The sequence below is a fragment of the Platalea leucorodia genome (genome assembly GCF_965183815.1).
Source record: "Platalea leucorodia genome assembly, chromosome: 2".
Taxonomy (NCBI): domain Eukaryota; kingdom Metazoa; phylum Chordata; class Aves; order Pelecaniformes; family Threskiornithidae; genus Platalea; species Platalea leucorodia.
Window position 1 is genome coordinate 28,372,816 of NC_138824.1, and position 14,792 is coordinate 28,387,607.

Genomic DNA, 14,792 nt, shown 5'->3' on the forward strand with positions numbered 1-14,792 from the left:
ATGAGGCTTTCAGACCATGGCTTTGTTTCAGACCATGGCTTTGTTTCTTCCTGAAGCCCATTCATTGTGCATTTAGGAAAGCTGCATGTATTTTTTTCAGGGAAGAGCACTATCAGTCCTGCCACTGTGTCTGTTTTCCACTCCTCTGACAACCCATTAATATAATTAGCATAACATGGGAAGAAAGGAATTAAATAGTGCAAGATGGGCTGAAATCAGTTAAGGGCCAGGCTATGATACTTTACACCAAATACTTTTTGAGTGAAACCTCCTGCTCCAACACCTCCACACCATCTGAAAGATTCAGTACTGACGACAGATTAAATAAAGGTGATACCCTCCTGGGGGTGCTGACCTGTTATTGCAGAAGACAAAAATAAGACTGCCATCTGGGACCCCCTTTTCACGCTGTAAGACTGGGTGGAGGGAGGTAGATTTGTGTTCAAACCTGGGCCACAGGACCAGTGCTGCAGAGGCTTACCACCACACTCCTGTGCGAGAGGCACTGTGTGCTAGTCTTTTCCAGGCTACTGGTACACAGGTTGGGAATTAAAACTATTAGGTGCCATTAGAAGAGAATAAATTTTAACTAAAAATGGCCTCAGAAAATTCTATGTATATATATAAAATTATGCAACATAATGCCCAGTATAGTGTGTATTCAAAATACTTGATTTCTGTTTGTTTCTGCCTTGCAGGTTGTGGCAAAGGGACAAGCTGAGCTTTTGGGAAGGGTCCCCTCCTCAAACAAAATAATAAACCTTAAAATCACTGAGAAGATGGTGCCTGCCTTTCGCTTTTTAGCTTACTACTTCATTGCAAATGGGGGCCATCAAGAGATTGTCGCTGATTCTGTATGGGTGGACGTTATGGATGTCTGCGAAGGAAAGGTACTTTCAAAGGAAGTAGCTTCTGTTATTCTATGCCAAAATAAAAACAAAAACATGGGGTACCAGCAGAGCAAATGCAGGCCTGGGGTTAAAAGTGAAAGACATGACATAAATTTTCATTTTTATTGAAAAAGGGAGTCGTCAGGATTCTTGCTAAAAGGTATATCTGGGAAAGGCTCCCAGGAGTGATGGCAGAGATAGCTTTCTTCCATAGGACAGATTGTGCCTCAAAGAGATGAAAAATATAGTTTCATACAGACAAATCCTCCTCTGCAAGTGTCTATATATTGGAAAACCACAGGGAAACACGGACACAATTGTTGAGGGACAGACTCTACAACTTTGTGGTTTTGTAGTGACGTTCATCAAATTAAAGAAAGCAGAGCAATTTATTGGAAAATTTTTTAAAAAGCAATTTGAAGTAATTTTTCAAGCTTTTTCATTCCTGTTAAAAGTAATTTTCTGAGATTTTGTAGCACTTCAAAAGAACTTTTAAAAAAAGATAAAATAATTTACATTAGAAAATATAGTGTGGACAAAATAGGAGTCCCTCTAAGCCTTTCTTTCACCTTCTTCCTCCTCTTTTTTAGTACCATAAAGTAAAAAGGTAAAAATAAGACAAGAATTTTTCCCAGTACTGTGAAACACAACTGCTGAAAAGTGTCAGCCATCTTAAATGACTTTTTCACCCCTGAAAATGTTTGTTTTGGAAAAAGAAGTTGATAGTCCATTCGGAAAAACTTTGCAAGAAAAATTATCCATCTCTAACACATTTCATTGATAAGATGACAAAATGCAGGAACATTCAAGTTGGCATTTCTGTTAATAATTCCCTATTAATCTCATAATCACCATGGCTACTTCTTCCTAAACCACAGAAGTGTCCACATCAGATATGCACCAGATCTGAACTCAGTCATGTTGAAAAATTCAAGTGTGAGATAGAAAGGAGGTAGTACTATTACAGGCTGGTTTAAGTCAGTTAATTTTGTACATTAATTAGTCTTTTACCGTATTTCATTGTGATTTTTTTTTCCACTGGAAAATGATGTTGAAGGCCGTAGTTTAGCAAAGCCCTTACACATACTTTTAATTCCCACTGGTGCTTAAGTGTCATTGAGAGGCAGCATCCAATCATCTCCTGCACAGATACATCTTTCAACCCTCCACATTGTCCTCCAGTGGGAGATATCTGCATCTACATCTTCCAAAAGGCAGGATCCCAGGCAGAAACACCACAAAACAGGACTATGCCCCCAGCCTCTAACTGCTGACCGTCACAGCTGCCAGTATTCCCTGCCCAAAGAGTCTTTGCTTTTTATTAACAAATGTGACATTTTTGTTTCAATATTTTCTATTTAGATTAAAGTAAGAACAAAACAAGAGATCTACGAACCAACAGACAGTGTCAATTTACTGATTGAAACGGACCATGCAGGAACAGTTGCCTTAGCTGTGGTTGATAAAGCAGTTTTTATTCTGAACAAGAAAAATAAGCTTACAGCCAAAAAAGTAAGATATCTGTAAGAAGAAAATATCATATCTACTAGTCAAGCAAAATTTTCCATGACTAATGAGAGGATCAAAATGTAATTAATGGCTATTAATTGCTTAATCACAGCTTTGTTAAACTTGAAAATGTTTTTGCTTTTGCAATTTAGCATCTATTTAAGATGAATGATAAATTTAAGCTGGGGATTTCCATGCTGCAGCAGACAAGTTTGTAAATTAAAAAAGCATTACTTGAAAGCATTGCCCAGCTAGAACATCTCTCAGCTTTAATCTCAGTTTTCAAATGCAGCTTGTACCACCAGTTTGTCGTGCCTCTGAGAGTCAAAGGCTACAAGAATTGTTTTAATGTGAAAAAAAAAAAAGCATTTTTCAAGTGTGTATAGTCCGTCTATGCTATTTTACTTGGCAGGTATTTAATGCTATGAATTCATATGATCTTGGATGTTCTGCTGGTGGTGGAGCAAATAGTGTTCAAGTTTTTACTGATGTTGGTCTGGCCTTTTTATCAGATACAATGAAATCCAACATTCGGGAAGGTAAGCGGAAACCGCCCTTTACTTTAGGTGTTTGTACAAGACCACTATAGATCTGGGGAGGCTGACTGCTTAAAAATCAGAAACATTTTATCATGATGTTGTATGATCTCCCTTGCCTGTGGATTTTTCTTCCTGAAGAGCCTGAATTATCAGGCTCTTACTGTCATAGTATCATGACCAAGCTCTTCTGTTCTGCTTTCCTAGGCTATAAATGCCTCCAGGTTAACAGAAGGCAGAAGAGATCTTTGGATTTGCAGAAGAAAATGTCAGGACTTGGTATGTCTGCTCCTCTGGGTGGCCTGAAAGGCTTAGCAGGGGGAGGCAAAGGGAATTGGGTGGGATCTACGGGGCAAGAAGTGATCAGATAGTAAAGGATACCAAGATATTCATAGTCCCAGTTCTTGTGTTAAATGGCATAAGGTAGGACAAGTGTGTATACTATGCTGTGTGACCTGATACATCATCTATCAAAACAACTCAGAAACAAAAACCAAAGAGTGGCCCAGCTGCAAACGAAAACTAATCCCTCATTTTATAATCCCAAATGTGAAGTATTTCTACTAGATATCATGTCATAGAATCAGTCATGGCTTCAAGGTTTTTCAAAACTATTTGTGTGGCCAGAAATTTCTTTATAGGTCCTTTATTTTTTTCTCAACATTCTGCTTTGAAGTTTTGCCAGTTTGGGTACTTTGTGCTCCAATTAAGAGAAGAGCTGGTATAATATTTAGCCTAAAGTTAAAAATAAAAAAGTTTACACAAATTGATATTCCCTTGCCAGAAAACATGAAGGCTTGAAGCTGGGATCTTCCTTTGAAATCGGTGTCTTTATTCAAGAATGAGAACACTGCCATGGCTATTTCTATCAAGATATCTAATTCCAGTGTGCCAAGGAGGTATTTTTAATTCACAGTCTGAATTTGAAGAGAAAGCTTAAAATAGAACATCGAGGATGCCGTAGGGCCCATGCTTTACTTCTGTGTTTGCGGACTGTTTTAGGATGGAGAACAGGTCCCCGGCTGAAGGTAGACTGTTGCAATAGCAACTAATGTTAACTGCAAAGAATGACAGGAACGAGCATGATGAATACCTTTGCACTTCTTGCTACTTCCACTGCACTAATGCTGGTCTTTAATTATACTGCAGCCAGCAAGTATCAAAACACTGATCTACAAAAATGCTGTGAAGATGGAATGAAATTAAATCCCATGAGGTTTTCTTGTGCGAAAAGGCTAACAAAGGTGGCTGGCTCCCCTGCATGCAGAAATGCCTTCCAGGACTGCTGTGAGAAAGCCACAGCCCTCAGGAAGGAGGCGAAGCGGAGGACCAGAGTGGGCTTGGCACGATGTAAAGAATGCCGGCATGGAACTGTCTAAAGAAAATTACCCTTCATATGGTGGCAAGGGAGGGTTAAGGGACATTTAATGCTGTGGGGCCAGGGAGAAAGTATTCCCATCACCATTTCAGTAAGCCTGGTACAGCGTGGCACCCACACGCCGTTCCATCTTCACAATCGTACGCTGTGAAGGTGGGAGTGAGACGGGGTAAATTCTTGGGGTGAGAAAAGGAATCGCTTTAGCCACTTTTGGCCCCAGGACAGCCTTATGGAGGAGCTGTCGGCCCCTGCCTGCACCCCAGGAGGCTGTAAATGGCAGAGCAGAGAAGGGGATGGTTGTCTCTATTCAGGGCTCTGAGTGGTCTCAGATTCATGACTATTTTATTAGTGGTACTATTGTTATGGTACCTCCCAAGTACCTCCAAGACACTACCTGATGAGAAGGGGCCACTTCAGCCAGGGACAATTTTGTCTCTTTCTTCCTTTCTTCTCCCCAAAGTCTATCTCTGATCACACAAGAGCTCATGTCACAAAAAAAAATGTTTTGTGTTGAAAATGACCATATTCAAAGTGTAATTTCTTCTACCATTTTTCTCAGAGCTCCCCTTTCATGCTCTGTCTGTCACAAAAGTGGGACTGTGGGAACATCTTTGCTACACATTACTAAAGGGGAATATTCTTCTTATTTGGCAGCATATAGTTACTGAACTTGGACAGAGGAATTATCCTTTTGTTCAATGACAGTCTTTGGTCATTTCTTCTCTTTTTTCAGCATTTTTTTTAATGTACAAAGTGAAACCCAGATGAAGTATTTTCATTCAGAGTATTTTTCATGCTGCTTTCTCTCTGACAAACTGACTCTCTGCAAGACAGTGAAAGGTCAGCAGCTAAAGACTTCAGAACAGAAACCCCACTCTTGTTTTACAGACTACGATGACCATGAAGAAGTGTTTGATGAAACCTCTGTCAACTTGCGCAGTTATTTTCCTGAGAGCTGGTGGTGGAATTTTGAAGAAGTGAAAAACCCTGGAAACCATAGGTACTGTATTACCTGACTAGGTGAATATGTCTAAATTTGTACAGTAAAATGCATATAAATATCAGCTTTATGTGTTATCTGATATAGAGGAATTCAGAATATTTTCAAGTACTTTGTCTACACAACTGAGGGAAAATTTTTTCCCCTTACAGTACTCAAACTTCATCAAATGACAATGCTTACACTTTATACATCCTTCCTAATACATTTTATTTTGTGTTTCTTAGTGTAGAAAACTTTGTTCCTGACTCTATAACTACCTGGGAAGTTCAGGCAATAAGCATATCTCCCCAAAAAGGTATAAGTATTGGGTATTTTATTTCGTTGCTTTGTATGGATGAATAGAGAATGTATATTTTTTAAAACACAGATATAACATTACGTTGACAGAGTGTCTGTACTGAAAAAGACAAAAAATGCTTTGGTCATGACATTTACTCCTTTCTTTTATGCCATATTAAAGCCCAGCTAGAATTTAAGGGATAGATATATATATTTATAAAAACATGAAGCGGGCTCTGAAGGAGGATACAACCAAAACTGTCTCCTATTCTAACAAATTGATAAACCATCTCATTTTAGCTTCCACATGGCCAGGAAGCCACAAGAATGGTAGCAGTAATAACACCACTTTTATTTTAATATTTCTGGGAGTGAGTTCTGGCCATCTCAGAGAAGCATAAAAGTTCGTGTTCTCTGGAAAGCCAGAGAAGAGCGCCAGGAGACTAGCAGAGGATCAGCAAGGGCTGGACACCAGAGAGCCCATGCTCCCAGGTGTTGCCCTCTGGGAGCTCCTGGGGGTTGACTAGGACCATGCAGGAAGGACAAAGGGTCCACCTGGTACTGCCCACTCCCCTTTGGAAAGGGAGGCTCATCCAGGGGTGCAGTGATGGGCATGGAGTTTATTTACAGAAAGCGAGGAAAGGGCATTGTGTTTTAAATATGGCCTTTGCAGGAAAGCTGGGCCACATTTCACTCTCAAAAGCTACAAACACTCCTGCCAAATTTTATCTATCAAAAACCATGGCAGTGACTCCAGAGGGCAAATCATCTACCCCTGAGATAGGTCTGTAGCACAAGTGAGTTGAAATGCTTTCTGGATATGCCTGTCTCTCTCTCCTACTCTTGACCTCAGGGGAGCCCAGGCAATGAGTTTTGATTAGACATTTAACTTTTTACCAGCTGATGTTAAGTGTGTAATTCTCAACTCTGTTTTTTTTCTCATCCCAGGATTTTGCATAGCTGACCCCCACACCTTTGCAGTTTTCAAAGACTTTTTTGTATCCCTGAGATTACCATACTCGGTCAGACGACATGAACAACTAGAAATAAAAGCAGTGGTTTACAACTATCTGCCCACCGATCTCCAGGTAGTATTACCACCAACTGCTGTTCTATACACATCCAGCTAGCTAGATGTATAGCTATGTAATAATTTAATGTAAATGACCCAGCCACCTTTCAGTGCCCTCCTACAGCCCAGACACTGTGCTCCCATTTTGAAAGTCTCCCCAAGGACAGGATCCAGTTCTGCTTGCTAATCAAACTTACTTTGTAAAACAGATTTTATTTAACATGTTACACAGCCAAATTCCTTGTCTTTGGGTATGTCTTCTCCCCCTTCATTGAAGCAACCCGCTACTTTTTTGCTGCCTGCCGATCTGGGTGACACCCAGCTGCTGATAAAGCAGGTACACAAGATACAGAGGTAAATCATGAGCACACAATCCAATATGTTAGCCACAAAATTCATTGTGCATGCAATGCAAAGCCACTTTTTGTCTGCATGTGACACCTATCCAGCTCTGCATATGGCCATAGTTGTCGCTGGGCTTAGGGCCTCCATCATCCTCAGGCTGATGCTCTTTTTTCATCTCTTCCCATCTCTCAGCCAGCTCTGCTTGACCAGCATCTTCTGAACTGTGTTGAATGCGTAGAGCTGGGATGTATAAAAATGTACTATCCTTCTTACTTCCCTGTGGTTCAGGGATAGGCCAAAACTATATTGCAAATTCAGTGTAATGAAGAAATACTAGCTGGTTTACCCTCACAGCCCTAGTCAATGTAGATAAATGTTAACAGACCACAGGGTCATAGAACAGTTTAGATTGGAAGGGACCTCCAGAGGTCTCTAGTCCAACCTTCTGCTCAGAGCAGGTCCAGTTAGAGCAGGTTGTTCAGGGCCTTTTCCAGTCAGATATTGAATATCTCCAAGGAGTAAGACTCCACAAACTCTTTGGACAAGCTGTGCTAGCATTTGATCACTTCTTGGTGAAAAAGTTTTCCCATTTTATAAATGGAGAATAGTAAATTCAGGGGAGTTAAGTGAAAAATGCTTTCTGTCTTGCAAAATGTCCACATTTCCTTTTTAAGCAATAGCTAGTCTCCTGTTATACCTGTTCCTCATTTCCCATTCTTAACTAGACATGGTGGAGCTGGAGTATTTTTCCTGTGTGGTTATGCACTAAGCCTGACGGCAGGCATTGCCTTTTCCCGCAGGTTACAGTGACGATGGATGCAGTGAAGGGGCTGTGCACCGCAGAGGCGACAGAGAAGGCTGTGCAGCTGACGCTGGTGGCAAAGGGGAACTCTGCAACACCAGCCTACTTCTCAGTTGTCCCTCTGACTGTGGGAGAAATTCCAATTACTATCACTGCTTTCGACACAGTTTCTGGGTACACTGATAGCATTAGGAAGAACCTCAATGTTTTGGTAGGTATTACTAGTTGAGGGCAGGCACTTCACGAATATGTGTTTCCCCTCAAATATAACATTCACCAAGTGTGGAGCTCTTGTGGAGGGAGTGAAATTGTAGAAACATAAGGCTGGAAGCAATCTCAGGAAGCCTGTCTCTCAGCAAGGATTGAGCTATATCATGGGGAAGAAATTTAACTCTGTGGTGGGCTTTTGTGTAGTGTACATGGAAAGAATTGTTCTCTATGGCAAAAAGGCATCCTTCTCGCCATGACACAGCAACAACTTCCTTCATGCAGTCAGTGCCCATCTCATAATCTTTAACTTCCACCTGCTTCATCAACATTTATAAGAATTATTTTTCCCTTATGAAGCCAAGATTTAAGATGTTCATCTAACAACATTTTGAGAAGGAAATACTCTCTGCTAGTCATAAAGTTAAACCCTATTTTATTCCTTCTAGTTAATGGGTCTTCAATCTTAACAATTGCATAGGTAAAACACATACAGGCACACAAAGATGTTGTATTGATTATTTAATACCTTAGTTCTCTGTCAAAATGATGGAAAGGAGAAGCCTTTTAGAAAAGATGACTTTTCAAGAGTCGATACAGACTGACACAAACTCATTACAGCACCCAAGTAGCCCACTGAGGGCTATTTTCAATCCACACAAAAAGTGCAAAATATGAATCCATGCACCATTAATGTCAGGGGATAGCCATGTAGGTAAAGATAAGACATGGGATACCGGGAACCTGCTGTTGTTATAGGCCATAACTTTTCTAGATATAGACACAGTCTCAAGAGTTCAATGCTGTATCAAAACACTAAAAGTGTCTGTAAAAATAGCTTTATTAAAATAGAAACTGTAGGAGGAGGGATGTGTGGAAATCAGAAGGAAAAAAAGTTTAAGTTTTACCAACAAGATGAACTCAGAACTTGGTGGATTTCATAGATGAGAGGTTTATAAAGGTGAGTCCACCCATGAACTTGACTTGTACAGCTCTCAAAGCCGAGAATAAACTTTGAAGTTTAATTTTTCTGGGTTAGTTTTGGTTAAAGGAATTTCATCCAGCGAAATATGTCAATAAGAACCAAAAAAAGTCAGTAGAGTTTATTAGCATTTCAATTGGGAGACTGAAATTCTGATTTGAAGCCTCAGTTTTACCTGGAGAGACATCTCACTCCAAAATAACTTATTTCTGCCACCTGCTGGTCTAGTGCAAGGGCGGAGATCATGACTTTCATGCAACTTAATTTCAGGTGTGTGTTTGCAAAAGTTTTGACTTTTCTTTCTTCAATTGTACAGGCAGAAGGTGTTTTACAGAGAGAAGAAAAGACTATTTGCATTAACAGTGGCTGTAAGTTACACAAAAGAATTAGATACAGATTTGGGTTGGGGTAGGGACGGGGTGTAAAGCTTGGTTTGAATATCTGATGGGTGCAGTGAAATACTTCTTAACATACAAACATTGCTTTGGTTGACCAGAACTTGTCACAAATCTCTTCATCCAACACATAGCAAAAGACTCAGGAAAGAAAAATAATTTAATTCTAAATTTTTAGAATTTATTTGTATTACTTCTGTGTTTCAAGGTAGCACTCTTTAAATATTAAGTAGGCATCTAGTTCATTTATTAATGGGCCTTAAAAGGTATTAAAAACAAGCCTCATTTCAAGCCAAAAAATATTGTTAATGATTGATTGAAAATTAAATCAATTTAAGAAAGATTTTTCTTTTCATAAATTTCCATTTAATGTTTCTGATAACATTTCTGTCATAATTGCCATCAACTGTGAGATATTTAATGAAAAACATGCTCTAAAATTGCACTGTATGTTTTTGTTTGAAGAGTCTGGATGAAGATCTCTATTTACTATTTATTTACAGTAAATTCCCATACACTGGACCTGAACAGACCATCTGATATGGTACCGGGTTCTGATAGTCACGTGTTTGTTAGCCTGAAAGGTAAATGTCATTTTTTGTCAATAACTTCTCCACAGGTGACAAGAAATATGCCCCTTTGTGCTGCTCATTCCTGGACGTCGAGTCTCCATTCCCTCCTAGTTTTTCTGCTATGACTTAAATGGTCTGTGCTGCATGCCCAGGTCATAAAACAAAACAGCCCCAAGGCTGATACAGTACCTTTCATCTTTCTAACTACTCCTTCTCACTTGCGTTGGATATAATAGCTTTATGCAGTCCATCCTGCCTCGCTGTGCCCAGGCTAACTTTATGGGAAGGCCAGAGGAGGAGGGAAGAGTTCACCTTCTCTAATAACCCCACACTGCATGTAGGTCTGTAGAAATCTGCTTTAATCTTCAGAAATAAGGATGCCAGACTCTGATTATAAATTCTGGAAAGTTCTGTTTTTCTAAAGAGAAGATATGTGCAATCACAGATTCATTTAATCAAATAATCGTATACATATACATATATATACTCATGCATGTGTATTTTAAAAACATCTACCAGCAAGTACTCTTATTAATGATAAAAACATTTTTTTTTTCCCAGAAAAATGTGCAATAATGCATTCTTGACACAAAGGCTATTGGCTTCCATTTCAAATCCCTGTTCTAAAGTGTGGGGATGCTTGAATTCATCAAATGAGAAAATTGCAGAGAGGAAAAGAAAAAAACAACTGCACAAAATGCTTGGCATGATTAAAGCACGATCTTTTTGCCCTCTGTGGGAGGATCAGGTCTGGTTTGACAGGACTTTTCCAGCCTGAACCTGAAGCACCAGTCTTTCCCCCCTTTCCTTGCTTCCCTGTCTCCAGTAGCCTCAGGACTCTTTCTCCTCCATGCTCCTTCACTGCCCCAGCCTCCTTTCTCTAGCTTTCCCAGGGCCTGGCGCCTCATCCTTGTTCTCCAGCTTTATAAAGTCTTAAGTAGCTGAAAACAGTGTTTAATAATGAGAAGTGTCTGGCCATGCTGGAATGTCAACCTATAGTTAGTATCACCTTTCTTCATGTTACACCAGCCAGCTTGAAATACGATATGTACTTGTGTTTTTTACAACAGGGAATATTATGGACGAGCCTGTTGAAAATTGTCTTAGTCTCACTGGAGTTGAGAAACTTATTCAAGTGCCCACAGGCTGTGCAGAGCAAACAATGGTGAAAATGGCCCCTGCAGTCTATGCTATTGAGTACTTGGATGCCAGTGAACAGTGGGTGAACTTTAATCCTGAACGGAAGGAGGAAGCCATTAGTATGATTGAAAAAGGTATGCTGGGAAAAAAAAAACCCAGAGGCCTACCGACAGGGACACATGGCCTTTATTATCCTTTTGCATTGCACACTAACCATTGCTACTTGCCAAAGGAGTGAGCGTTGTCTTAACACAGCCACACAGAAACGCCTCTGACAATCTGCAGACAGCCATGAGAAACAGAATTGGTGAGGAAGATTTAGGTGACGCATTGCCTACATCTGACATTGTACAGTATTGACATTCACAGTCCACCCTCTCTGTTGCCTAATTTAGAAGCAGAAAGTAAAATCTGACCTGATCAACGTCAACTCTTTTCAGAGTAAATGGACAGCAAAAGCCAGTTGATCTCCTAATGTAGATGTGCAAAATACATCAAGATGAATTATGTCCTAAAAATGCTCATTTCTCCCCACGAATCATAGACAGTGCTTAGGATGGCCCGCTGGGATGTAGGCATCTCTGCTGGAGATGTCTGTAGTTGGCAAGAAGAGTATCACTAAGGAAATTCCCAATGGTAATAATGACACTGACAGTTTCTCTTCCACACTTCTGTATTCATTACATGAGCTAGAATGACTCCAACAGCCTTGGACCAACCCAGGGAGGGAGTTTCCTTAGGGAGAGGACAGCTGCAAGGCTTCTTGTTGAAGAGCCCACTTCAAGACGTGATCCAAAGCTGGTGTTAAATGTACAGCAAAGCCAGGACCACAGCATGTGGAAGTGGAGGTGTTCCAGCTCACAGGCACTAACATAGAGCCCAAGAGTTATCAGTATGTACAGCTGATCTTTCTAACTGTAGTGGAGTGCACGTGGCATAAAGCAATATAATGCACCTGTCTTTATGATCTTCAGACAACGTGACACACACTTCATCCATGAAAAATAAGGGTATAAATAGAGATTAAAAACATGCTAACAGTTGCTGAATGGAGGTCTTTGCCTGTTTACCTAAGATTGCCTAAAGTGACATGAGATCCTGCTGATGAGTATTTGGTATTATCAGCAGCATTTAGTCCCTATATTATGCTTTTATTGATTCTTATTGAAGTTCACCAGGGTAGAAAATGACTTGTGTGGCTATGATACAGACTTTGTCAAGATAATAGCAGTCAAGATCAGAGGCCACAACTCATGATTTCTCAGCCTATGTCTGACACAAGAGGTGACGTTTTGTATATTTTTTGATTCCATGCACCATAAAGTCAACAACAACTTGAAAAGTTGTCAGTAATGGGAAATAAGTTTCCCAAGACTCACAACACAGAAAATGCTTTGTAACTACAGATACCTGTAGTTTTCAGGTTATTCTCATGTCTCAATTAAGTCAAACAAGACCGAGCACCTTCTAAGCCTAGTGCTTTTTCTGTGTCAAAGGCCTGCTGACCCAGTCATTTCCTCCTTAATGTACCAGTAAAAGCCTCCATGTACTCTTCCACTAGTCAATACTGAATGTGTGATGTATGAAAATGCCTAAGAAATATGTGTATTCTCTGAAGAGTTATGTGCTGTCCTGTTCCTGCAGGTTATACTAGGCTGATTGAGTTTCAGAAGGTGGATGGCTCCTATGGAGCGTTTAAAACAACGCCCAGTAGTGTATGGTAAGTGTATTTTTGTTTGGTTGGTTGTTTTTTTCCAAAATACCTCTATTATCATTTGATGCATCAGAGGTTTTTCTGGGGGGATGGATTTTCAAAATCTGGTGGACATGGTGTTGCCTATATACTTTTGTCATGGATAGTCAGCCGTGTAAGTCTCAGAGCATGTTTAGTCCTTGATGAAGATTTATACCAAGCCACTGATTATTTTGCATTTGCCACAGAGTCAGAACAGAGTTTATGCTGATGTTGAATGATAACTCACTAGGTTCCACCAAGTACACTGTATTGAACATGAGTCTATGTACAAAATCAGTATTTTTCTTTTCCTGTCAATATACTCTTCTATAAATATATGTCAGCACAAGTTTGGAACATTTTCTTTTGTGCAGGTTAACTGCATTCATTGTTAAAGTACTCACAAGGTGCAGAGAATACATTAGTGTCCAAGACAGTCACATACGCAACTCGATTTCCTACTTGATTAATCAACAGCAGGCAGATGATTCATTCCATGACCTTCACCCAGTATTGGACAGGACTATGCAGGTAGGTCACCCATATTTAGAAGAACCTGTTGCACATTTAGGGCTGCCAGGGATTGAAAGGAATATTCTGAGTTGTTGAGTAACAAGAAATGTATCTAAAGAAAAGAAATCTGTAGTGTAAGAAGCACAAAATCTGTAATGTAAAATGAATTTGCTAAAAGGTCTGTTATGTCAGAGATGCACAGCTAGCACTTCACCACCTTCATCTTTTAATCCAGTCTTAGATAATTTTGCAGCTGACCTATGCCTCTAGACCACTTAGAAAATTAATTCTGAGATCTTTGTGCTTGGTAAAAATTTATGCCTTTTATTGCCAAAGGCAATAGAGCCATAGAACTATAATTTAGTTTTGAAGGTACCTCCAGAGGTCATCTAGTCCAACTGCTGCTCAGAACAGGTCTAGTTAGATCAGATTGCACAGGGCCGTGTCCAACTGAGTCTTGAGTACCTCCAAGGATGGGGATATCCCACAGTGTCTCTGGGTAACCTGTTTCAGTATTTAACCACTCCCATGGTGAAAAAAAAATCTTAATACCTAATCAGAATTTCCAATTGCATATGTTAGTCTACACATCCCCTGTAAGTGTCCAGAAACAGAAAATTGTTACACTGTCCATGTATCTAGGATATGAAAATAATGTGCATCTTCCAGAATTCATTGAAAATGCGGATACCTTTGTAGTGATCTTATAAAAAAAAAAATGTATTAAATTTATTAACCCTCTTTGTCAAATCACTAGTGAGGCTTCCACCCTCAAAGCCAGTTCCACAGTTGATGTAACACTGCTGGGGAAAAAAAAACAGCTCAAGAACTGGCCAAAGGTTTTTTTGGCCTGTGTTCATGCTGTGATATTTATCTTCGATATTACATTTGCTTCAGGAGCTGTGTATGATAATTTTGTACAGAGACTTAAGTCTTTCCAAGCAAACAACCTATCCTTAGGAGAAGGAGACGGAGAAGGTTGTTGTCAAAGGAGAGCATGAGCAAAAGAATCATAAAGAAGAATAGGAATGAAAATGCAGATCTTCAGGGGGAAAAAGCTAATGAGGGCACTGTGTTTAATTTATCAAGAAGAGAAATCTTGTAGTGGCGTATAAATAGCTTTACAGGAGAAAACTGTGTGTTAGAGGGCTTTTTAATCTATAGGGAGTAGCAAAGAAACAGAAAAAAAACCCACTAGCACTTGGAAATTGAAGCAGTGAAAATTCCAATGAGAAATTGTAGATTTTTAACTATAAGTTATATAATTAAATATTTGATTACTAGCTGAAGGACGTAGTGGGTTCCTAATCTCTTAATATTGTTTAATGCAAACTGGCTGCCATTGTAGAAAATATACTTTAGCCGGACACAAGTTATTGAGCAAAATTAAAGGGTAAAACTACATGGTCTGTGGTCAGATGGTTTAACAAGGTC

General features: G+C 39.7%; 1 protein-coding gene across 1 annotated transcript in view; it reads left to right on the top strand.

Annotated features, from left to right (window-relative positions):
- The window catches only part of LOC309604475 (complement C4-B-like), a gene marked incomplete at its 3' end in the record, with an annotated part of 47,726 nt that overhangs the window by 17,524 nt on the left and 15,410 nt on the right, over positions 1-14,792 (top strand). Inside the window, exons 13-26 of the mRNA XM_082337853.1 lie at positions 699-890; positions 2,253-2,402; positions 2,812-2,938; positions 3,143-3,214; positions 4,085-4,285; positions 5,202-5,313; positions 5,541-5,611; positions 6,544-6,683; positions 7,813-8,025; positions 9,320-9,371; positions 9,902-9,982; positions 11,041-11,244; positions 12,755-12,830; positions 13,220-13,376. Coding sequence (XP_082193979.1) covers positions 699-890; positions 2,253-2,402; positions 2,812-2,938; positions 3,143-3,214; positions 4,085-4,285; positions 5,202-5,313; positions 5,541-5,611; positions 6,544-6,683; positions 7,813-8,025; positions 9,320-9,371; positions 9,902-9,982; positions 11,041-11,244; positions 12,755-12,830; positions 13,220-13,376 — 1,848 coding nt within the window. The remainder of the gene's footprint in view (positions 1-698; positions 891-2,252; positions 2,403-2,811; positions 2,939-3,142; positions 3,215-4,084; positions 4,286-5,201; positions 5,314-5,540; positions 5,612-6,543; positions 6,684-7,812; positions 8,026-9,319; positions 9,372-9,901; positions 9,983-11,040; positions 11,245-12,754; positions 12,831-13,219; positions 13,377-14,792) is intronic.